Source organism: Varanus komodoensis, unplaced genomic scaffold (genome assembly GCF_004798865.1).
Source record: "Varanus komodoensis strain SLA01 unplaced genomic scaffold, ASM479886v1 scaffold10, whole genome shotgun sequence".
In the NCBI taxonomy this organism is placed as follows: Eukaryota; Metazoa; Chordata; class Lepidosauria; order Squamata; family Varanidae; genus Varanus; species Varanus komodoensis.
This window is the reverse complement of record NW_025335269.1, coordinates 13,573,971-13,599,097: the sequence shown is the minus strand read 5'-3', so window position 1 is coordinate 13,599,097 and position 25,127 is coordinate 13,573,971. Positions and strand designations below refer to the sequence as shown.

The following is a 25,127-nucleotide window of genomic DNA, read 5'->3' as shown; positions in this document are numbered from 1 at the left end:
AATAAAAAGCAGGAAATAAATGTCATAAATAAATAGCTTAGGTACCAATATTTGTGATGTAGAGCAATGAGACCTATGTATGCCCCATAATAAAGCAAGCCTTCATGTGACTCCTTGGGAAAAGAATAACTTTTTTATACAGGGACTCATGGACACATTCAAGCCATCCAAAAATCCATGATCTCTAGTCCTTAACATTTTCATATTCAGAGTCAAACTATCCATAACAGAGCAAATTTCCAACAGGCTGCCATTTTCCTGTCCCCAAACCTTCAACTCTGTGTTATTAAACAATGAATGGAGGAAGATTCTTATAATGAATTTTGCCTTAGGTGCAAGAATATGTAGGAACCAGTATAGTTCACTGTTATATGTCTATTGCAAAGCAGTATCTAATTTTATTAAAAGCTGCAGCCCTCCTGAGAAGACCACTTCCATGGCAAGCAGGATGCCTTCTCACTCACCATAGCAGAACATTCTTCTGTGTCAATCAGATCATCCTGTTGGGCAGAGAAATCTTGCATGCCCCCCCCACACACAATCTAATCTAAATAAATATTTTGGTATTTATTTCTTTAATTATAAAATGTTTTAGCTGCATTTCAGCAATAAAGTAATCACTGTATTATACAAAACAAGGGCAATACAAAATACAAAACATGGAAACAACACTAAGAATGAAAACAGTCATGTTATGAATAACAACAAGAAATATATATGTTGTTGTTGTTAGTTGTGAAGTCATGTCTGACCCATTGTGACTCCATGGACAACATTCCTCCAGGCCTTCCTGTCCTCCACCATCCCCCAGAGTCCACCTAAGCTCATGCCGACTGCTGCAGTGACTCCATCTATCCACCTCATTCTCTGCCGTCCGCTTCTTCTTTTGCCATCAGTTGTTCCCAGTATTAGTCTCTTCTCCAGTGAGTCCTTCCTTCTCATTAAGTGACCAAAGTATTTGAGTTTCATCTTCAGTATCTGGTCTTCTAAAGAGCAGTCAGGGTTGATCTCCTCTAGGACTGACAGGTTTGATCGCCTTGCAGTCCAAGGGACTCACAGGAGTCTTCTCCAGCCTTCCTTATGGTCCAACTTTCACAGCCATACATTGCAACTGGGAAAACCATAGCCTCGACTGTACACACTTTTGTTGGCAGGGTGATGTCTCTGCTTTTTAGTATGTTGTCTAGATTTGCCATAGCTTTCCTCCCCAAGAGCAAGCATCTTTTAATTTCTTTGCTGCAGTCCCCGTCAGTGGTGATCTTGGAGCCCAGGAAAATAAAATCTGCCACTACCTCCATTTCCCCCCGAACTATTTGCCAGGAAGTGAGAGGACCAGATGCCATGATCTTAGTTTTCTTGATGTTGAGTTTCAAGCCAATTTTTGCACTCTCCTCCTTCACCTGCACAATTTGTTGTGATCCACAGAGTCAAAGGCTTTAGTGTAGTCATTGAAGCAGCAGTAGTAGATGTTTTTCTGGAACTCTCTAGCTTTCTGCATGATCCAGCATATGTTGGCAATTTGATCTCTAGTTCGTCTGCCTCTTCAAAACCGTGCCTGTACTTCTGGTAGTACTCGGTCCACATACTGCTGGAGCCTAGCTCGTAGAATTTTAAGCATCACTTTGCTAGCATGTGAAATGGGTGCAATGGTGCGGTTGTTTGAACATTCTTTGGCATGGCCCTTCTTTGGGATTGGAATGTAAACTGACCTTTTCCAATCCTGTGGCCACTGCTGAGTTTTCCAAATTTGCTGGCATAAGAAATATATTTAGTTCTAATATATTTTTAACCCACCCTTTCTTCAAGCTAAGAAAAACATTCATGCACGCACACTGTCAAACATGTGTGCACTCACATGAAAAATTATCTTCAGAATTTTGGAGAATGTCTACACCAGAATCATCCCATAAGCCTTCTTACTGAGCAAGGATTAAAGTCCATGATCAGCAAAAAAAAGAAAGCTTGAATAAAAATGGCAGGATACATGTCCCGAAAATCCAAATCATACCTTCATTGCAGTCACTTTTCAGGGTGCACTCATGGGGTGGTTGTATCGCCACTTGCAGACTGTCATCTTACAGCAGCCACAAAGTGGGCCTTCACTGTGGTGGCATCCAATTGATCTACCCCTCCAGTATTCAGGAGGTGCCAACTATATCATACTTTAGACACCAGTAAAATACCCAGTTCTTTACCTGGGTCTTTTCTGTGTGAATATAATGCCAATGCATTGGTAATTATAGTGTTTCTAATAATAAATATTTATATTGTTTATCATTTATTTATTTATCTATCACATTCATATGCCATCCCATAGCCAAAGGCTCTCTGGGTGGCTCACAGTGCAATATAAATATATAAATATATTTAAAATAAGATAAAAATATATAGCAATAAGAAACAAAACCATAAAACATAGTAAAATTAAAATACATTATGAATACAGCCTTATGAATAGGAAACAGGAGGAAAATAAGCACAAAATGACCAATAACAATAACCAATAAAACCATGTTTAATGTTTTATATAGACATATTTTATATATTAATTGTTTTACTGTATATTAGAATATATTTTGCACACTACTTAGAAGTTCAGTAGTCTACAAATGTATTAAATAAGTGAATGAGCAATCCTATGCAAGTTTAGACCATAACAGGCCTACAACCTCTAGCAAGCCCCAGCTAGCATGGGCTTTTTTCTTACTGAACTTGCATAATATTTCACCCTAAACAAATATGCTTTTAAAGGATTACATTCTGCCCTACTGGACTTCACAACTTTAAAGAACTGGACACAGACCAGTACTTTTTCAGATGTCTTCTGCCTGGTCTGAAGAATATCCTCATCTGCATACAAAAAAAGACACACACAATTATTTCTTTGCATACGTTCTTGTAGTTCTTATAATCTTATATATAATTGTTCTTATAACTGAATGCATGGTAGCTGGCAAACAATTACTCCCAAGTGTCTGATTAGGGCAATAACATTCCCTCCCATTTTGATAGCATCTACTTACTTCAAAGCACTTACACTTAAAGATAATTATATAAGAAGCAGAGCTTTTGTAGAGAAAGGCTTACATCTTTCTGGCTTCCTTGGAAGCCTGCTTAAATTAAATTGATTGTTAGCATCACTGTTTAGCCTCCGAACCCATATGACTAGGTGAATTCTCCCCCTGCCCCACACCTATCCTTTATATAAGTGTATATATAAGTGTATGGTAGTGGTCTTTCTTTCATGGATTCTGTATGATAATCACAGATGTTGCCACAATTCAGTTTCACTGCTGTGAAGGCGTTGAACCTGCTCTGATTTAATTATTATTTTTGTTTGTTCAGACATTCAACTGCACGTGTGTTTTCACATTGTTTCCAGTGCAGCAGCAATTTTCCAACTATGCCATGCAAGAAAACAATCTTTTAAATAAAATTGTCCTCACTCTGAAGTGCTTAAAGAAAGGGGAAGAGATACATGAAGGAGAGCCACAAAGATGAAGGCCAGACTTGAAGCACAGTTTCATTAATACTGGATGGCAGGGAAGGAGCCAAGTCCCAGATAATGAGGAAGGAGTTGCAATTTTTTTTAAAGCTATCTGGTGACAGGGAAAACAAAAATGACATTCAGCTGACGAATGTGCAGAGTTTGACCTAGCCTTTTGACCCTTGACAATCAATCTTACCTGCTGCTTCATAAAGAATTATAGCTGTGCCACTCACATTTGACTCCAGATTTTTACTATTCCTTTAAAAAAAAAACTTTTTCTTTGTGAATTCAGAGCCCAAGAAGATAAATGTGAGCTTTAGGTACCGTAAGCCAAAAAAGATAGGATGTTCTTAGGGAGGGGGAGAAAGAAGAGCAGAGGTGCAGACATTGGTGCTTAGTGGATGAAAGGAGGACAATGATAAAAAGAACTATAGGGGCAATTCAGAATTGGTGTGAAATATATCATAGCAAGCAATACAGACTCTGTGAGTGTACGCACCCATTCATGTACTATCTATGGTACACTGGTACAGGAATTTATGCAACTGTAAGACATAATGATGGATGGAAGATATTTCAGATAGCAACAGAAACTGAACAATTTGTACATTTTCTTGAATTTATACACCCATCCATATACAGTACTTTATGCAACTATAAATGTACCCATGTTGTAATACAGGAAAGAAGGAAATATTTCAGATGTTTAAAAAAAAAAAACCCCAACAGCCTCCACATTCTGCAACTGTATGCATCCATCCATGATACCGTCTATATATGTATGATGCATTAGAAAAGTGATTTGTGTAAACAAGAACAGCAGAAAAGAGAGGATGTTTATACCATAATTACAAGGAATATAAGAGCCTGAACCTGCAGTTTCTTGTGTCCCAGCAAGGAGTTGTTTTTGCCAAGAGACAGAAAACAGTTGCAAGGGTTCTCTCGTCATCAGGAACACAGAAAAGGTGAAGTCATCAGTGCTTGTGGGGGCAACTGGTGGGTGGGAAGTGATCTGTCCATCTAGCCAGTATTGTCTTCTCTTATGAGCAGTGGCTTTCTGGGGTCTCAGGCAGAAAAGGGTATTTCCCATTAGTTGTGGTCTAATCTTTTTAAAACTGGATGTGCCCCCACTGGGAAAACCTCATCCTTAGAAGGAGCCTGAGGCAGCCAACACCAAGCAGACACGCATGGCAGGAAAGCCTGGGCCCTTGGGGAGAAGATCATGCTTTCATGCCCATAGAAGAAGGGGAGATCCACCTCTGAGGTGGAAGCTAGGTGTCCACTGTAGTGTGGCCTGGACTCCCACCTCCCTGTGCCCCAGTGGGCTATAACCTCCACCGAAAGACTCTCTGGCCCCCAATTTGGGACCAGACAGTGGATTCAGCACACAGCAACCCACAGCAAGTGTTGGGGGGAAAGGATTTTTTTTTGAAAGACTAACAAACTAGGGCGGAGGGCCTAAAACCACTAAAACACAGACGGTACAATCACACACAGGAAAGGAGAAGGGAAAATTGGAGAGCAGCACAAACACAATTTACAACCAACCAAAGCTCCTCAAGACCCCAGGCCCCATTGGCCTCCTTGAACACAGAACAATAACACTTCCCTAGCCTAGCTCTAAACACAGAATGCAATACCAGACGTAGTCTTTCCAGATACAAGGTAGCCGACATTCTTCAGTTGAACCTCCGGCAGCAAGAAGGGAACCTCTCCGTGAAGAGGCACCCCATGTCTTCTCAGCTCCCTTCTTTTATCCTCCTTTGTTAATAAGATAATAATAAGGTGACCTCACATGACATATTCCAGGTGAGGACCATTCGCCCTTATCGCCCCCAATCTCCCGCTTTCTTGGGGACTGCAAATTCTCCTGTCCTTGCCTATAATTTACACTCTCTCTCTTTTGCAAAATATAAAGGAGGCAGTTTTTGTGGTGTTAACACCTGGCAAGGCTGGATGAAAAAAAATCAGCATATCTGTGTGGTGAGCCCTACGGTGGAAGCTGCTGTGCTGAGCAATTTCCACTGCAGCTGTATGCACTGACTGCCAGGAGAGTGCATGTAGTGCGGCAGCCTAAATAGTCCCCTCCATGCAGTGCCAGGTATGTGTACAGTGGGCCTCAGCGTTACTCATGTTAATTATTTTCCTCAGTGCTCTAAAGTGGTGGGGTGTCAATTTCTTCCCAAGTTATGATTTTTGCAGCACGGAACTTCATGGCAACGGATAAAGGCATTGATACAGTGTGCATTGTTTGCTCGTTTGTTTGGGTTTTTTACAGTTTAAAAGTAAAGCAGGACCACCTTATTAATGGAGGAAGTGAGGTCAGAGGTCTTTGCAGGCCTAACAGAATGACAAAATTTATGAACCACCACAGCAGAAGCGGGTAGTTACCCTCAGTCAGTTGATATAATAAGCCCACTTGGGGCTCATACTTATTCCCCTTGAATTTGTTTTTGTCTCTTGGTTATCTTCTCTCATCTTCAGCATTCTTTTTGCCTTACTTTCTGGGAAAAATGTGAGTTTGTGTCTATGTGTATGCAAAAGAGAGAGAAATCCTTAAATTGATTCTCAATAGTTTAGTTTAGATGAAAATATTTGATAATTATTAATAATAATTTACAATTATTGAAGGAGTACTTTATGTAAAGTTGTGATTTGTGTGTGTGGGGGGCAGGCTGTAATATTGGTTCTTCATATAACCTCATTCTCAATTTCGCATTATTCAGATTCATGTATTTCTAAACTGAGCATCAATTTTAAAGGTTGTAGGAAAAGCTGATTTATTTTTTGTGTCCACAGGAAAAAAAGCAGAATATTGGAAGCCCAGCTTGTGAGTCTTTATCAATAATCAACCTTTGAGTTCCTGGTCCCAGAGAATGTGTTTATTTATTGCTTTGATATTCAGCCTTTCTTTAAAGGGACTTAAGGGCATGATCTTGTGGCCTCCCAGTGTTGTCTTGAGGAGCATAGCATTCTTTGGAGCCACAGCTCTGAGCTCCTCTGATCTCAGATTTGGGACTCCACAAGCCAAGTTCCCACCCCACCCACTTCCCAGCCAGCTGTCTCTCCTGGGCTGCAAATGAGCTCCAGAAGAAAAGGGGTCATGCTGGGGAAGCATGGCTGGGGAGAGGACTTGGGTGAATCTCTATTGACGTCCAAGCTTCTCCTCCTCCTCCTGTCATGAGGTCGTAACTCACGTCTCCAATTAACTCACACAGCAGCCAGCAGTGAAACTAAAGACTTTTATTGCTATTCACTACAAGATTTACGATGTGGCTGATAAGCTCTACTAACTAGCCCCCTTGCAGTACAGTTGCTGCTCCTTCTCTGAACTACCCCAGGAGACCACGTGGTATCAGACCTTCCTGTCTCGTCTTTCCACTCGTGGGTGGGACAGACCTCTGTCCTGTCGTCATAATTGTAATTTTCGTCTTAAAGAACTCCTGACTTTAGCGTTCATCAGACTTTCCGTTGAATCCTCTTGTTCTCCTGAACTCTGCTCAGCGGTTTTAGAGTCAGAAGCCGGGGGGGCGACTTCTTCAGGCAGCTCAGAGCTGGAACCAGGGGAAGCTGCTCTTGCAGACGCCTCCCCATCAGTCTGTGGGGAGGCTGTTCTCTCAGAAGCTATGGGGTCAGACTGTAGAGAGGCTCCTTGCTCAGCAGTCCCAGAGCCAGGCTGCAGAGGGGCCGTCTGGGCACTGGGCCTTAAATATAAGTCCCCTTGTTCCAATGCCCGACTCTCACTGCTAGCTCCTGCCTCCTCCTCATGAGTAGACATCTCTGTCGTGTTGTCAGGCACGACACCTCCCTCATGCTTTGTCTACATAGCCAAAGCCAGCTAGCTAAAAATCAGGGTGCAAGGCATGGAAGCAGCAGAGATTTTGCCACTGTGCCTCACTGGGACATAGGAACCCCATAAGCCTCGGAGTTAAGAAGTTTATGTGCATCAAGGGTGTGTGCCTTTGGTCTTATTTTCCTGCTGAGAAAGAATCTTATCTTGGTAAAGAATGGAATTTACCAGTAAATTGTAGAAATGGAGGTGAAATTTGGGCATGTGGTTATCCTTATCCAGTAAAAGTAAGACTGGAATAATATTTCAAACTAGCTTCGTAAAGTGAAAATGGTCACTGGGAAATGTCAACCTTTAGAAGTTTTGACATTTGCGTTTATACAATAGTTATTCACTATAGGAGCAAGTATTGTCGTTTTCCTGAAAGATAAATGCATATCTTAGTAGACTAGGTCTACAGCATCACAACTAGAAGGTCCACAGTCAGCTTTTACTAACTTAACAGTTATTAGTGTAAAAGCAGCAAACTCAATTCGGTGATTCTTGCTCAATGAACAGCTATAGATAAGATATACTATTTTGCTGCTGTTTGGTTTTAGCTTTTGTATTTTTGTTATGCCTTAAAACAGATTATGAGTTCATTGTTTTATCTTAGTCTAATATATTGTTTGTCCTAGTAAATTCAGTAAGCTTTACTCACTAGTAAGAATATGTAGGACTGCTGCTTAACTTTGGTTTATATGTCTTGTCCTTGTTAGTGAATTATCCTGAAATGTTGCTATATTTTGCTCAATATTCTGTTCTGACAGTGTTGTGAGCTGCTCTGAGTATAGTTTACTGAGGAAAAGAAATGCACATATAAAATGATGGTGGCAATATATTTTCTTTGGAGATATAAACAGGTTGCTTAGCAATAACTGCTGTTTTTCAAATGGTCAACTGTAGAGGCCCATGTATGGGCTGTCTGCCCTGCACCCAACCCTTTCTGGAACATTCTTGAGCCTTTAAAGATTTGTTGCAAAGCTGCTTAGGAACTGAACCCTCCAGAGGCTGAGCAGTGAGACTTGCAATAGAAAGAAATGTTGTTACAGGGAGAACTGGAATTGAGCAGAGAATTTCCTTAATCTGGTATGGGGCTCTGTGACATCCTCAAATATTGCAACTGATGGTGTCCTTTGCCAGTGAGCCTCCCTGAGTCTGACAGAACAATTATACTGAAAGTGCATGGTGAATTTTCCACGATGAGCACAGGCATCAACCTTACATCCTCTACTTAGACAAATTAAACAGTGATCATAAAACCTAGTGCATAAGCATGTGGGAAAAGTAGAGAATCAGAAAAGCAATGTATAGGATGTTTTTCAACTAACTATGAGAATGGGAGGAAACTAAACAAAGAGGCTTTCTGATTAAGAAGAGCAGAAGAACATTTTTTGTCAGTTCACTGAGAACATACTGTGTTCTGCGGCTTCCACAGCAGGAGAAAAGAATTGAGCAAGAAGCTGTTCACTTGCCCTTGGAGGCATGTCAAGATTCTGCTCTTGGGGAGAAAGGCAGGAGCATCAGCTTCTTAATAAGATTTATAAAATATCCTTGGCTGGGAATGGTACAGAACCCTTAGATGAGACTGCATGAAGACCACAGAGAAAATGAGACAGTTTTGGGGAGGTTTAGTGTGAACGTTGCTCCTGTCCTTCGGCATGGCTCCAGGGTGGCAATCAACAATTACCTCCCAAAGTTTCTGTTCATTTATGGGTGAAAATATAGAACCATTCCCCAAAAGGAAATTTATCACATGTACCAAGTGGTACATGTAAGGCAATCTTCTGTATTGTCATGTGTGAGGTAGAGAATGTTATCAATCCCCTCTTTCTAATCAGGCAGAGACAGTCTCGTAAATTCCCCTTCTCGCCTGATGAAATGCCAAAGAAAATGACAAACCAAATGGCCGAGGAGCTCTCTTAGCCCACATGTGCTCAGTTACTGTATCATCCTGCCAAACATCAAGGAGTGTTTTCCCTAATGTATGAACCTATATGTGGCCACACATAATGCATCAATATGGTTTTTGGTATTTACTGGCTTACCAAGTGGTTTTGTGTGCATCATGGGTTCGTTGCCACTACCTAAAAACTTATCTGTATTCATTCCTAGCAACCTTGGTTGGTCCACTTATTTCACAAATGTGGGTGCTGGCCAGAACAAAATTCTGGAGCCTCTGCTTGTGTTCAGTGGCAGTAAACGTTAGCTAAATCGCGTACTCTGAATGAATATTGACACTTTCTTCCAGGGTAACTACTCAGGTTTTTCAAAGGCCTGCTAGAATGTTAAAAATCTGGCCTTGTTTTTTGCGGAGGTGTAGGCATATATAGTTCCCTGCTCTCTGGTGCTGTGAAACAAAACTAACAGAAGTTGTATTAATTTCAGCTTCAATGGAAACATGTAAGAGGGAGAAAATCCATGATTGCCAAATGGAAAAGGTTTAAAATTGATGAGGAAAGAATTTTTCATTTCCAAGCTTTCAAGCAGGTTATTAAGATCAGCAGAGTAAAAAACTGTTTGGCAGTGCCCCCTGAAGAAAATAGTTTTGCATCTATTTAGTTAAAACTTGGCAAAACAAATCCAATTTTAGTGGTTTCCGATTTCTCAGTGCACTCATGGTGCAATTCTCACTTCCTGCCTTGCCATAATGGTCCCTATGATTTGAAAGGCACAGCATACTCCCAACTTTTTATTAAAAAGCAAAGAAAACCAATGTTTAAAAAATGCCATAGAGCTTCTGTTTCCCCTTAAAACTTTCAGTCTTTACATTAGAGCTCCATCATATAATGCTGAATGCTCTTTTGCTGCTATGCAATTTATTCTGTAACATCTGTACATTCTAGATTACTGCAATGCAATCTATGTGGGATTGTCCTTGAAAAGGCTTCAGAAACAATGCCTCATGCGAGATGTGGTGTGCCTTTTAAAGATTGCACGGTACAGGGTTTGTTTGTTTATTTATTTATTTATTTATTTATTTATTTATATCCTGCCCTTTGTCCTGCATGGGACCTCTTTCTCTCCATTTTATTCTCATGACGACCCTGTGAGGTAGACTAGGCTGAGAGTCAGTGACTGGCCCAAAGTCACCCAGTGAGATTCATGGATGAGTGGGGAAGCCCAGCATTCTAAGCACTATGCCACACTGACTCTGACATCCTGTTTATTTCTTCACTGACTTCCAATTATTTCTGAACCAAATTCAAGTGCTTTTTTTAACCTACAAAGTCCTCAATGGGTTGAGGACAGGGTACCTGATCAGCCATCTCTGATCAGAGTTTATGTTGCTCATCTGAGGTCCTTTTACATGCCCCACCTCCGGGAGTGGGAAGGTTGATGAGAGTTTGAGACAGGGTCTTTTGTGTAGCAGTGACCTGGGGCTACACAAATTTCCTGGGGAGGTTACATATGTTCCCTGTTGGTATTAGGCAGCCAGCAAAAACTATACTGACAATTGTCCTATATTAATGCTGTTTACTTTGAGGGTGTTTAAATAATTCTATTTCATTTTTATGGTTTATTGTAAAGTGTCTTAAGTGCTCATTGAGTGGAAGGGCAATCAAAATACCTGTTACTTCTGTTGTGCACTCACTTCAGAATGACCTGTTCCAAGGTCATACCACCTATCCAAACTACGCTGCCAGCTAAATCAAAGCAGGTGGGTGGAATGCCAGCAACTTCTACACCCACTCACTCCAACTTAAATTTGATTTCAGCTAGATGGGTTTACAGGCCCATCGAGTTTCATTGCTTCTCAGTGGGCAGGGATTGCGATGCAGAGGCTCATGGATTGAACAAAGAGGCACTTGGATAGGGCGGATCTGCATCTTTCCTCTCTGCTTCCTCTCCAGTCCTCCTTGAAGGTTTAGCAGGAATCCCTATATCCAGTGGCCCTTAGGATGCCACTCTAGGGCTCATGGGACTCCTGTGTATAACTAATATTAGACCAGGGCTAATGTCCATAGGAGTATTTAATCTGGCTGTAGTTCTTAAAGAACAGCTGCAAAGCTTGCAATGAAAATACAACTTCCCTCCCCTCTTCTCCCAAAATCCTGGGGGGAAAGCCTCCATTGACATCAGTGGAACTTTCAGCAACTTTAGGGGAAGGGGAATTTGCATTGGGATTGCAATGTGGGTGGAAAGGGAGAGAATCCGTACCACTACATAATACTGTCCTCGTTCTAGCCCCTCTGTCTATTGGCTACAGCTCTTACTTTGAAGCAACCCCCCCTCAATTAAATACAATACATCTGCACAGAGATGTCTGTATCCAGTACTGGCCATCTGCCAAAAGAGAGGAAACTTTTAGCACAAGAGAGTTCCCCTGCCACCCAGCCTCTCAACAACCCCCCTCCCCCATATCTTCCAAAGGCTGGATAGTGTCTCATAGATGTGTGGGGCACACAAGAGGCTATAGGGGGAGGAGCCCAAGTGGGAGTCATATGGCCCAAACCAAAATCCAGTTGGGCAACATTGGATTTATGTCAATTAATTGATTGAGTGAGTCATTCATGGAGTTTAAAACTGCCTTTCAGGATAAATTATTACCTCGAGGCTGTTTACAGTCACTGGTCCAAATATAAGATCAGAGGAGAATAAAATCTCACAAATTGCTGTAGAAACTGCTTGTTTAAAGAAAAGGTAGGGAAAAAAAGATGGTGAATGGATCCAATGGGGACAATCACATCCCTGACTGGAAAACAGAAAGGCATCAAGAATAACTTGTGCATATTTCTACAGAAGAACCCATCCCTTCCTGCCATTTGGTAAGGAAGGTGTTTCCATGCTGACTGAAAAGCAGGTTCTAAAGGGGCAAGGGTCCTTTCCATCATTCTCTCACCTTTCCACATCCTTACCTCTGATAATGAAGTTGGAAGAGATGGCAGCCACAAAAGAACAAGAAAGTGAGAATAGCAGTTCTTCTCAGTACATGAAAGCTGAGGAAGAATTGGACTAGATTAATCTAGCCTAAAACAAGTTTTTAAACTTCCATTAGCCCTCTAATTCTTAGTGGGTCTGCACCGCCTCTAATTAATATGAGTATGGATTTATTCCCAGAATATCTATATTTGTTAGTAAGAGTGGCTGTTTTCCTTTTTAAGTCACTTTGATATGTCAGGGTATAATATAAACCCTCATACAAATTAATGATTACTAGTTTACTTCTATGTGTCTTATTATTGTCTATGCCCATTGTACATCAAAACCATCTACTTTAACTGTCCTCAGAGTCACTTTTAGATTAACCTGTGCAGAGATTCATCTGTGAATGCAGCACAATTCCTGAGTGAGGTCTTGAACTGCAGGAGACAGAGAATGACTTGTCAGACAAGTGGTACCCTGATGTGTTTAATTAGATACTTTGCTGACTGCATAGGCAAATGCAAGAACTCTTCCATATACCCAGTATTCATGCACAGCTGTGGATAGCTGTACCTTTTCAAAGGAAACAAAGGGAAGGGCAAGTGCAATGTCAATATGTTGGCATTATATTTGACAGTTTGATTTTAGGCAAGTTAAAGAGCCTATTGTGTGAGACTCCCTCGCTATTAAGATATTGTTGTTATGAATTTGTATTGCACTGCTGTCTAGGGCTCTTATAGGGTTCCATTGTGTTATTCTCTCTACAGATTAATGGCATAAGATACTCTCTGGCCTGAAGAGCTTTTCATTTATTTCAAAACCATCTTAACACAAATAAGATGAGAAGGGAGAAGAACATAATGAAAATGCACATGTTTAAATAAAGTGAGTTCTTGATTTTATTCATATGTTTTTATCCAGATCAGCATTAGAGAAAAGATGCAATGTGCAACCTAACAAGGGCTCTTAGGTAAAAGAATTCCACCAGCTTTAATCATCACTTGGACACAATACCTTGTGCTATGCCGTTTGGGGAAAGGTGGGAAGGAGAATGGTACTGACAAACTGGTTTGTCATTTGGGCTGGAGGAGTGCTTAGATAAGGCTTGGAAACCAGCCCTTTAAACTCTCTCTGCACCCCCAGAAACTCTCCAACTCCCTCCTTCCCTCCCTCTCACACACACACTTTGATTCACCATCTCATTGTATTGCTGAAAACAATGTTTTCGCTTACAGTAACTTCACTTTTAGTTAAGGAGAATGACGATTCACTTCAAAGTATCTCTTTGAAGGTACTTGTAATGATGACTGATGTTCAAAGAAGCAAACACTTGTTAACTCCTGGATAAATATTTCTGTAATGTGCACACACAAAACCCACCAATCCTCCAATTTCTCTATAAATGAGTTATATGAGTGTTGCACTGGTAATGCCATTAAAATGCATGAAATAAACCAGAAAGTGTGGCTACAACCTTACGGAACTCTTTGAAATTTCTGCTGGAGAAGAAAAACCAAGACATTTTTATCCTGGCATTCCAGAGCTGAATTTCCCAATCTATTTGAAACAATGGAATTTGCAAAAAGGGAAAAGGCCTTTTCAAGTTCAAGCCTCTTCAAAACATAGAATCACAGAAGTGGAAGTATCACTGGAGATAATCTAGTCTAACGCCTTGCTCATTGCAGACTCTACATGGTTGTTCAGCCTCTGTTCAGATATCTCAAGTGAGGAAGGGCCAAGGGAGACAGGTCTCCTGAGACAGTGTTCTTCACTGCCAAATAGCTCTTCCTTTTATAAAGTTTTTCCTAATATTTAGCTGAAATCTATATCCCTGTAGTTTCTACCTGGTGATTCTCATCCTGTCCTATGGAACAACAGAGAACAGCTCTGTTCCATCTTGTACATGTCACTTTTCAGATAGCTGAAAAGCATTATCCTGTCTTTCCTTAATCTTTTTTTAAATTCTTCATGTTAAACATACCTACCTTTTTCAGCTGTTCCTGACAAGGCTTGGTTTCCATACTATCCTGGTCACTGTCCTTACACTCATTCTGGTTTGTCAATATCCTTCTAAAAAGGTGAGGAACTGGATTCTTCAAATGCATCCTGGGAATGAATGGAACTATTTCCTCCCATGACCTTGACACTCTGCTTCTGTTAATGTGGTCTAAGATTGCATGACCTTATTTCTCAGCCTTGTGCAGCTTGCTCATACCCAGCTTGTGGTACATTTTCACATGTGCTGATATTAAACCTAGCCTCCCACATCTGTACTTGTAGCTTTGGTTTGTGTTTGGTGTTTGTTTTTGCATCTATACGTGGCTCTCTGTGAATTTCCGCTTGCTAGCATTAGCCTAATGTTCCAACCTGTCCAGATCCTTTTGAGTTTGACACTGTTTTGTTGTGTTGGCATCCCTCCTCATTTTCAGTTATCTGCAAATTTGATAAGCAGTTCCCTACATCAGCATCCAGGTCATTTATATGAATGTTTGACAGCCCAGAACATTGGACACAGTGCAGTGGTGCAAGACCTCTATCTAGGAGGACCTCTATCTAGGAGAATGCAGAGCAATTAATAGGACTTACTGCGTACAGCCCTTCCACCAGCTCTTGACCTAGCTAACACTACTAGCAGCCATATTTTATCATCTTGTCAACAAGGATATCATGGAGAATCTTATCAGATGTTTTGTTCATATCCAGATAACTAGCATGCTATAAAAATGATGTAATGGTGACCTGGCATGACTTATTCCTGACCAGTTCATGTTGTAATCGATGCATTATTTTCTGGGTGCTCACAGTCCATGTTGGAATTGCTCCCAGTCCTATAAAACAGATTCTATAATACAGATTCTGACTCCGGGAAGGAGGAGGCACCAGAATCTGCAAATGAAATGCCAGGGCCAGTGAAGCCAAAGTTAAGCCAGGCAGTCACTGAGAATCTGACAATTTTGAACTCTGTGGACAAATTTAGTGAGCATGCTGACATGGAGAGGGACAGACCTAGCACCATTAATCTGATGATATGATGCCAGGTTAAGAAGGTAAACCATTTGAGAAGGCTCAGAAGTTCCAAGCAACCAGCCCTTGAAGGTAGAGGTAGTTTTCAGTTTGGATGGGAGGAAGGACATGCAGTTTGGAATCAACTTATCATTCAGCTGTGTTTTCCTAATTGCCAGTATTCTAAGTTGTTTTGATTGGTTTTTTACATCTGTAATGCTCTTCTTTTGTGCTACAAAGTCAGCATAGCTGATCAACTCTGATTTTCTAATTAAAATTAATTAATTTTCTGCTATAGATTTCGCCTTCTAGCAGCAAGTTCATATACTCTTTCTTTGGGCCCAAGACCATTTATGTAATCCAGGCCCAGTAGAAGTTGGGTGCAACATTGAAATATTTTTAAAGAACTTCTGTCTAACCTGCTTTGCTGGCTCATCTCTATGATGCATAAGGATGCCATGGATTCATGTGTCATGTGGGCATACTGATGATAGAAACTGGTGCACAGAACATACAATCATAGGAGCATTTAACACAGGGGTCCTCAAACTTTTTCACCAGGGGGCCAGTTTGAAAGGTGCCAGTGGCGCGAATGGGCTTGTGAGGGGGTGGGGGCGAGGGCAAGGCGAGATGAGATGAGACGAGATGAGACGAGACGAAGCGGGGGTGGGCATGCACCGTGAGGCGGGCGTGCAAGGCAGCAGCTTGCTCACTTGGAGATCGTTTTCTCTGAGCGAGTCCCAAATGATCTCTGCGTGAGCAAGCCGCCGCCTCCCCACACGCAGAGGTGAGTCCAAAACCTCTGTGGCAGGCTGGAGAAATGGGCATGGCAGGCCACATCCGGCCCGCGGGCTGTAGTTTGAGGACCCATGATTTAGCACGTACCATGATCATTGGTCAATTTCTGTGCATGTGTGAGCAGGGGCAAGTGGATTGTTTTTTAACACTTAATGTTGTGATCAACATTAAACTTTACACATGACCAAACCCATCCACTAAATGCTCCTGCAGAAACATGGTGGAAGAGGGGCAACTCCTACAGAGCTGTGCACATCATGGCACTGCATTGAGACAAACTATAGCTAGCCTCCAAATACCAATTACTAGGGAATGTGAGCAGCAGTGGTAGCAATGGCAGGAAAAGTGATCTGTATTGAGCTGGTAGGGTGTGGGATGGAAAATAGGCTAGTCCCAAGGAGGCTGCATGCATCTTTTTGGGATGTATTATACATTGTTGCGCGTGTGGATTGGGAGCTGGATTGGGACTATGCCGGATAATTTCTGTATAATACATACATTGGGTATTCCTCTTTATTGTATTCTCTTTTCTTATACTGTTCTGTGTTTCTAAGATGGGATAAACTGAAACTAATAAAAAGTGTGGGGACAGACTTTTTCATGTTATGAAAAAAACAAAATATTTCTGATACTTTTTTTCATGAGACAAACCAATCTAGAGAATGATGTTACAGCCGTCTATGCAATATGGTATTTTAATTCCCATTTGCACCAAGGAAGCAAATAGTGTATTAAAATCTAATTTTTTTAGCAGTTTCTTTGCATTTAGACATTTAAAATAAGTTAGTACAGTTTTTACAGTGCACAAAGGGAACCTGAATCATAAATACTGTCATAAAGCAAGAGGAGAGGAAAACAATCAAGTTACCTTCAAGTGGGAGCATCTCCAAATATATTTGTGCTGCTCTTTGCTTGACCTTCCTAACTAGAACATTAAAAAAATCCTGTTGTATATATTACAGAGTCTAGTAGACAGGGGAAAATTAATATTATTATGGTGCAATCTTATTGCCCCCACCTTTGACATATGTAAGTCTTTCCTGATTCTTATCGAAATAGCCACTTGGGAGAGGAAAGGAAGGAGACCAAAATATCAATAGGAATTTCCCCAGCCTCCATTTTTCCTCACCTACTAGCACACCCCTTTTCCCTACCCTTCAAGGCATATCTGCAACCTTGGGGGAGCAGCTGGTATGGTTCCTTCCATGCTAGATGTGAAGTGGATGGGTAAGGGACTCTAGATATTGATTGATTGCCCTTTTAAACTAACAAATAACCCAAGTTCTTGGGTAGTGCACACTACATTAAAAACAATAGAAAATAAAACAATGAATCAAAACAGCACATATAAAGCCAGCAGCAAAGAACAAAAACACTACAGCTCATTAAACCAAAATAAAACGAGTAGTTGAATAGACACACTATCATCTAAAGCAGGGTCCCCACCCTTTCTGGAGTCACCTACCCTCTGAAGAGGCTGCTGCGCCGCCAATTGCCACCAAATTTTAGTGAAGCCTGAAGCCTGAAGTAATGATCTAAAAGTATTAAGGTGTGCTTACAAAGGTGTAAGTTAAAGGGTAACATGAACTGGGTTTGTACATTGCTGGGTCTCAGTGATGTTGAACAGGCATGTAGACACAGCAATCCGGGAAGTGTGTATAGTACGTGGCCAGTGTATGTATTCTTCTCTTGGAGCGTATGTGTAATTGCCCAGGCATAAAAAGGGTTTATATGGAAGCTATGCTAGGAAAGTTTGAAATCTCTGATTGGCCTGCATTGTCTGGTATTCTTTATTTATTTAAAACATTTCTATGCCACCCCCATCACAACAAAGCCTCGGGACAGCTTACAGCAAGAACCAACTTATACAATAAAAATATTAAAACCCGGTGCATCTTGGCTTAAAAAAAATAAAATAAAATCCTACAAATAACCAATAAATTAACACTTAAAATAAGTTTTTAATAAAAAGGTCTTAGCCTTTGGCAAGGCAGTGAGTGACAAAATCCCATCAACTCTTATCAATTTGTGAAGATCATCTTCATGTCCCTGTGCATAGCCAACAAGTTTGTACAAATTCAATTTAATCTTGATCACAGTCTTATCACAACCACAACATTATGTCCAAAGAGGAAGTTCAGGAATGTTCTCAGTTCTGTGTCTACCTCTTTATTCTTCTTATCCTGAAAGCCCAAATGTGCTTTCACAGTAGCCAGAGATTGTTTCTTTCTTTCAAGTAGGGTGGGCCTACATGGACAGTGGTCAGTCATTTCATAGTTCCTTGCATTGCCCTAGGCTGGATTTCAACCAGTGATATGTTCTGTATCCTATTAATCATCTGTTGAACCATCTGTCCCATATCCAAACATCATCTTTCTTTTGGGCTTTGCCATATAAAAACAGCAACTTTCATTTCAATCCTAAAAGAAGAAGAAAAAGATGTAGAAGAAGATGATGAAGGAGAAATCCGAGCATGAATTGCAGAGTATGGGGTGGAAGGGTGGGAGAGCCATTTGCTAGCAGCTGGCATTACATAATGGGAAGAAATGTAAAAGCAGGCTTACATTAGTATATTTACTGTGTGCATTCAGTCCCTAGAAAAGGAGCCTAGCTCATTAAAAGATAAACACGATAAGAAAAGCAGGCCATGTCAATCGTAGCACTGGCCCAGATACTTAAGTTGGCTACACTTTTCAGTTTGAGGCAATATAGAAAACCATTCTTTGTTACGTGTGCGAGTGTGTGTGCGTGTGTGGAAAAAAGGATTAGTGTCATGAGCCAAATTCTCAGCTCAGTCAAATATGAATACCCTTAATGCATGATTTTCTCCTTTTTAGTTCATTGTACATTGCATTATTTTGCATTAAGTCACAATTGTGTAGCATCTGCACAATTATGGAAATAAAAGGCTGTAGGGAAAAGCAGCACAATAAAAGATGTGGAACAGAGTTTCTCCTATCTCTTTGTATCTCTTCCTGTGGAAAAACCAAGCAACCTGCAGCCACGAGCCAGGTGAAGCCTAGGATGCAAACTGAGTTCCCAGAGCATGAATCATGGATAAATTAAGAATTGTCTTGCTAGATTGGACCATGATGCACAGCTAACCCAGTGTTCTTCCTCTAGTGAGGACAACAAGATGCCCCTCAGAAACCCCATGATGATGAAGGTCATCCCTGTTTAATCTAGTAATTGAAAGTATATTGCTTCTGAACATGGAGGATCCATTTTACTGTTATTGGCTACACCAGCACAATCTTATCTTAAAGTTATATAAACCTCGGTGAGAACATGTATGGTGCTGCAACAAGGATTCTCTTGAATATAAAGATATTATTATTATTGCTCCGTTGTATTGTTTTCCTTACCTTACACAATCAATCCTTATCCTATTTCCATTTGATTCAGAATAAATTTCTCCCATGTGATACTCACTAGGGCTAGTTAAATACAATGCTAGGAATGATTTATAACACAGCAGACTCCTTGGTAATCTTGATTGGTTCAATATGACCGAACCTTTCCTAGTATCCTCTTTTCCATATAGCTTCTATAATTCCAGAACAATTCCATAGAAGGGCAGTCTCAAAGCCCATGATTTGCCATTCTTCCATAGCTGTTCAGCCACATTAAGCTTACCTTTGTTGATCTCCATCCAATTCAATCCACCTCTGCATCTATCTATGACCACTCTGAAAGGCACATTTCATTTTGTGAGTTTGGAATATCTCTTGCTCTTTGACAGAGCATTATTTAGCCATGCCTCCCTTTGATATCTTGGTACATTCTGTATTGCACCAAACATGCACATTTTCATTGCATCCTTTTATAACAGTTTGCAGACATGGATGAACGCTTGATTCAGCTCTTTAGACCAAATTCACTGTGTTTTTAAGTTACTCATTCATGGTGCCTCCTTCAAACTATAAGTAGTACAAACAAGAGTGTTTCTTGGTATACATCGCAGTGAAATCATGCATAGCTCCTCAAGCGTGTTTGTATCCCTCATTTTTATGTAACTGCCTAATGTTTGCCTTTTGTAGTGGGCTTGCACTGTCCTCATCCAGCATGGCCCTATTATCTTTGCCTGTCAGTTGAGAAGAGTATATGTCAGAACCAATTCCTTCCTCAATACTTCTCTCCTTCACACTGGAGAACCAGCAGGGACAGTCCAAATTTCAAAGCTAGCTATGAGATAGTGCCTTTTGAAAGCGGCAGACTAACTTAGGGGAGACAGGGCAGGCTGTATGGCATGCAGGCCTCTCCTTGAACAGCCTCACAACATCTGCTGCCTGAGGCAACTGGCTCACACCACCAAATGGTAAACCAGCCCTGAGAACAAATCTGGTTTAGCAGATAGTGTTGAAACTGAGGTGCAGAAACAGGTTCAAGTCCCCGCTCAATTAACAAGGTCGGGACAATATGGCTCAGTGATTTAGTTCTATGAAATATGCATGATCGTTTGTCATGGGGTTGTGATTTCACAAGACATTTGCCCTCAGCAAAACAGTAAGATTGTACCCTATCCTATTCCATGTATGAAAGCTGGCAGTTAAATCTTTCTATAACACTGGCAATGAGGCATTTTTCATCGCTACATCCACAGCAGGCTAGCGCAGGGGGCATGTTGCCTGTCACGTAGCATGAAGACCTCTCATCCAGTACCCTGCTGCCACCTCCCAGCCTATGTTGCCTGAGGCAATTGCCTCACTCTGGCTCATGGTAGGGTTGGCCCTGGAGTTGGGTCTTCAGATCTTTCATTGAAAAATCCTTAAGAAGCAATGTTCAGTTATTTAGGCTATGCCATTTTGTTGTTACTAGTGGCGAAGTTGCATCTGAACCATCGTGGCCCCATGGACAACACTCCTCCAGACCTTCCTGTCCTCCACCATCCCCCGGAGTCCACTGACTGCTTCAGTGACTCCATCTATACACCTCATCCTCTGCTGTCCCCTTCTTGTTTTGCCATCAGTTGTTCCCAGCATTAGGCTCTTCTCCAGGGAGTCCTTCCTTCTCATTAGGTGGCCAAAGTATTTGAGTTTCATCTTCAGTATCTGGCCTTCTAAAGAACAGTCAAGGTTGATCTCCTCTAGGACTGACTGGTTTGATTGTCTTGCAGTCCAAGGGGCTTGCAGGAGTCTCCTCCAGCACCACAATTCAAAGGCCTCAATCCTTCGGCACTCAGCCTTCCTTATGGGTCCAACTTTCACAGTCATACATTGCAACTGGGAAAACCATAGCCTTGACTATATGCACTTTTGTTGGCAGAGTGATGTCTCTGCTTTTTAATATGCTGTCTAGATTTGCCATAGCTTTCCTCTCCAGGAGCAAGAGTCTTTTAATTTCTTGGCTGCAGTCCCCGTCTGCAGTGATCTTGGAGCCCAGGAAATTAAAATCTGTCACTACCTCCATTTCTTCCCCACCTATATGCCAGGAATGATAGGACTGGATGCCATGATCTTAGTTTTCTTAATGTTGAGTTTCAAGCCAACTTTTCTGCTCTCCTTCACCCGCATCAAGAGGCTCTTTAGTTCCTCTTCACTTTCTGCCATTAGAGTGGTATCATCTGCATATCTTATGTTGTTGATATTTCTCCCAGCAGTCTTAATTCCAACTGGTGATTCATCTAGCCCCACCTTTCTCATGAAGTGCCCAAGGAGCCAGCATCTTTTAATTTCTTGGCTGCAGTCCTCATCTGCGGTGATCTTGGAGCTCAGGAAGATAAAATCGGTAACTAGGTTTGGTTAAATATCAGTGCTTGAAGTTAACAATTCTTCTGAGAAGGTTTTGGGATAAGGAATGTTATAATTCCATCAGAGATGGCTTGCTTAATCCTTCTGGAATTGCTAAATCTTGGGAGGATGGCTGAGAAAGACCTGAGATCTTGGACACTTACTGTCAGTCAGAGTAGCATTTGCACTACAAATATGTTGGATTACACATGCGTGGGACTACAAGTCTAATTACATGGCCACTGGGAACAATGGAAGCTGTAATCCAACAAAACTAGAAGATTGTCAGGTTGGGGGAAATTGGAGTAGGCAGTAAAACTAGGAGGTAAGCAGAAAACCTAGGAATCTGTAGAAACAGACCCCTGGCTCCAGCCAGCTCTGCTCATGACATGCCTATCATGTGCGTGTCCAGCCTATACTTGAACACCCTCACCAATGGGGCTTCAACCACCAACTCGGTTTAAGGCAGCATCGTAAATTTATAAGCACAATGTGTGAGATTGAGCTAGTCAAAGGATTCTTGTTAGAATAAAAGGGGGTGGGATTGGAAGACAGGTGGCATACTAACATGGTAAAAGAAATTCAGCTAGCTGGTAGTCAACTGTTGCTTTGTTCAAGCAATCTTGGCATCTTTCCCTGAACACAGATTTGGCATTTCCCAAAAGAGCAAATATTTTGAAAATAGCAAAATAAATTGATGTAGATGGTTAATGTTAGTCCAAATCCAACTATCCAACAAATAACTAGTCACACCAGGGATCCCACAGTACAGATGTGTATCCCTGTTCACATGGAAAGATGCATCCAGCCAGGGTAACACAACACAGTGGGATGGGTACCAGATGATAATCCAGAATCACATCAGCACAGAGACGCGTGCTTAAATACATAGGTCTGTCTTGCTAGGTCAGGGTGGCGGACTTAAAACCTCCAGCTAGAACATGTTTGAGGACTGGAACCATTATAAGATCAAACAGGACTTAAAGACTTTGGCACTGACATATATTTAAAACATCTGATTTGGTTATTGACACTATTAGGCAGAGAAAGAATAAAGGTACAATCCTATGTCTGCTGAAAAAGGGGGGAATTCTTGCAACTTTCAGCATTCTCCAGCCACCCTTGCTGGCTGGAGAATGTTGGGAGCTGTATGGTTTTTTTCTCTTTAAACACCCTGAAGCTGGCCATTCCATCACACTGAAGTTTGTAGCTGGAAGAATTGAAGCTTGGAATAAACATGACTAAGGGCTGCCAAAAATTCCTGATAGGGTATTCCTGAAAAATCAGAGGGCACCTATTTAAAAAATAAAATGATAAAACACATTCTATTTTTCTCCATAACCTTCTGAAATGTAGAACATACCACAAGTGTCCATATACTGCTTTAATATAATGAAATCTGTTAGTGGTTTACCTATAACAACATTTTAAAACTACTGTTTAAAATACATGATTAAAAAGCAACTAAGACTAAAGTAATAAAGCTTAACCTCACCCTCTCAAAAAAAGCAAAATGCCTTGATTAACTACAAGCCAGATACTATTTCTGAATACAATTTAGCTAGAGTGGAACCACCATCCCACCAAAGTTAAAAAGATCTAAACTGGACTGACTTCAATCGAGAAGTTCAGCATTTGGCTAGATTGAATCAAGAGTTAATGCAACACTCACTCTGCAGATCTCTTGGGCTCTGGCTCTTTGCTGAAACCTTGTCTTAATCTGTTTTATTCTGATGTGCATCTTAATTTCTTTGGCACTATGCATATGCTCCCATGTATAATCATTTAGGACCTCCAGGCAACTTTGCACTTTAGCGCTGAATCTTACTTTATTTCTTTTAATATTCTTCAGGAGCACACAAGAATTCTGTGGCCATAAAACAGCTGTAACACATTTAGGCTGCTTTCTTCTTATCCATTTGTACAATGAGACCCCTGAGAATTTCTTTCTTGGCTTGTGCTGGTCATTTATATTTTTCTTTTAAGACTTAAATAAAGTGTGTTGCCATCACACCATCACGGCATCACCATGATGCAAGTTGTGAAGTGCCATTTTACAGATAAGAAGCCTAGAAATCAACTTATCTAGGGCTGTTGTATGACGTGAAAAGAATGCTGGAATTTGAATTCAGCTTCAGCATGGTATGGTGGACTGCACACTGATGGCTAAAGAAAAAATCCTCATCACACACAGTGTAAAGTAGGACATTCATCCTTGAGGCAGAAGAGTGAAAATGCCATTTGACACAATCTCCTTGCAGGATGACTTCATGGCTTGTGATTTACTAACCTGATCACAACCCACCAAGTATGCATTTTTGTTAGCTTCAGTCCCATGCAGGAAGCCACCCCAGGTATTTTAAGCTTTGCTGAGCTGCCAGGGATGGATGTTTGGTTTCCTTTGGCTTGGCAGGTCTCTTGTTATGCAGGCCTCTCTTCCAGAAGAGAACAAAAGTTTCTCATCTGGAAGCACCTTGAAACCATGTGTCCCAGAAGGCGGCCTTGCATACTCACAGTGGCCGCATTTATGGTGGGGAATGAATGCCCTGCTCTACTCACATTTTCAAGTTTTTTTTTCCTCTGCAGATACAGGAATGGAGTGGAGAGGTCCAAATTCTGAATCTTCCTCCTACCTGCAGTCCAAAGTCTAGACATACATTTTGCCATAGATCTGCTATCCTTCTAATCCAGCTTCTTGTACTTGCAGCTACCTCATCCCTGAATTCCCAACTTCAGCAGCTCCAGCATCTTCAGCAGCTCCAGCATCAACAGCAGCAGCAGCAGCATCACCACCACCAACAGCAGGGCCAAACCAGCCAGCAACCACAGGGGCAAGCCAGCCAGCCGCAACATCAAGCTCAGCAACAGCCACAGCAGCCTCAGCAGCCGCCGCCACAGCCGCCACCGCCACAACAGCCACCACCACCACCACAGTCTCAGAGCCAGAGCCAACCACCACCAGCTCAACAGTCATCCAGCTCCCCCCATAAGCCGAACCAGTCACCAGGACATGGCCTTCCTTCGCCTCTCACATCACCAAATCCACTCCAGGTAGGACTCCGGATGATCCAAGAAGAGGTTCTCATCACCTCTTCCAAATTTTGCTTCACCTCTCTTTTCTTCTTTTAATTTCTGGAAGAGTTTGCACCAGTTTTCATTGAGGCTTCCCTTGCAGATTCTGTTTTCAAGTTGATTACTACTGGGTTGCATTTCAAAATACGCTTCCAATATTAGTGCAGAGCTGTCTTTTTGCCAAAGCTTCAGAGTTCAATGTTAGGATTTAGGATTTCTGCTGTAAGTCACTATATGGGTTTTTTGTTTTTGTTCTGTTTTATCAGTGAATGAACTTTTAGTCACTAGGGAAAGTCAGAGTGAATGGAGTTTAATAGCACATAGACAGCAGGTGCACACT

The 25,127-nt window shown here is 41.4% G+C and overlaps 1 protein-coding gene across 2 annotated transcripts in view; it reads left to right on the top strand.

The window, feature by feature from the left end:
- Nucleotides 1-25,127, top strand: part of POU6F2 (POU class 6 homeobox 2) — a 322,643-nt gene that overhangs the window by 212,812 nt on the left and 84,704 nt on the right. For both annotated transcript variants that reach the window (XM_044419127.1, XM_044419128.1), the window contains one exon: nucleotides 24,423-24,766. In XM_044419127.1, the coding sequence (XP_044275062.1) occupies nucleotides 24,423-24,766 (344 nt within the window). The remainder of the gene's footprint in view (nucleotides 1-24,422; nucleotides 24,767-25,127) is intronic.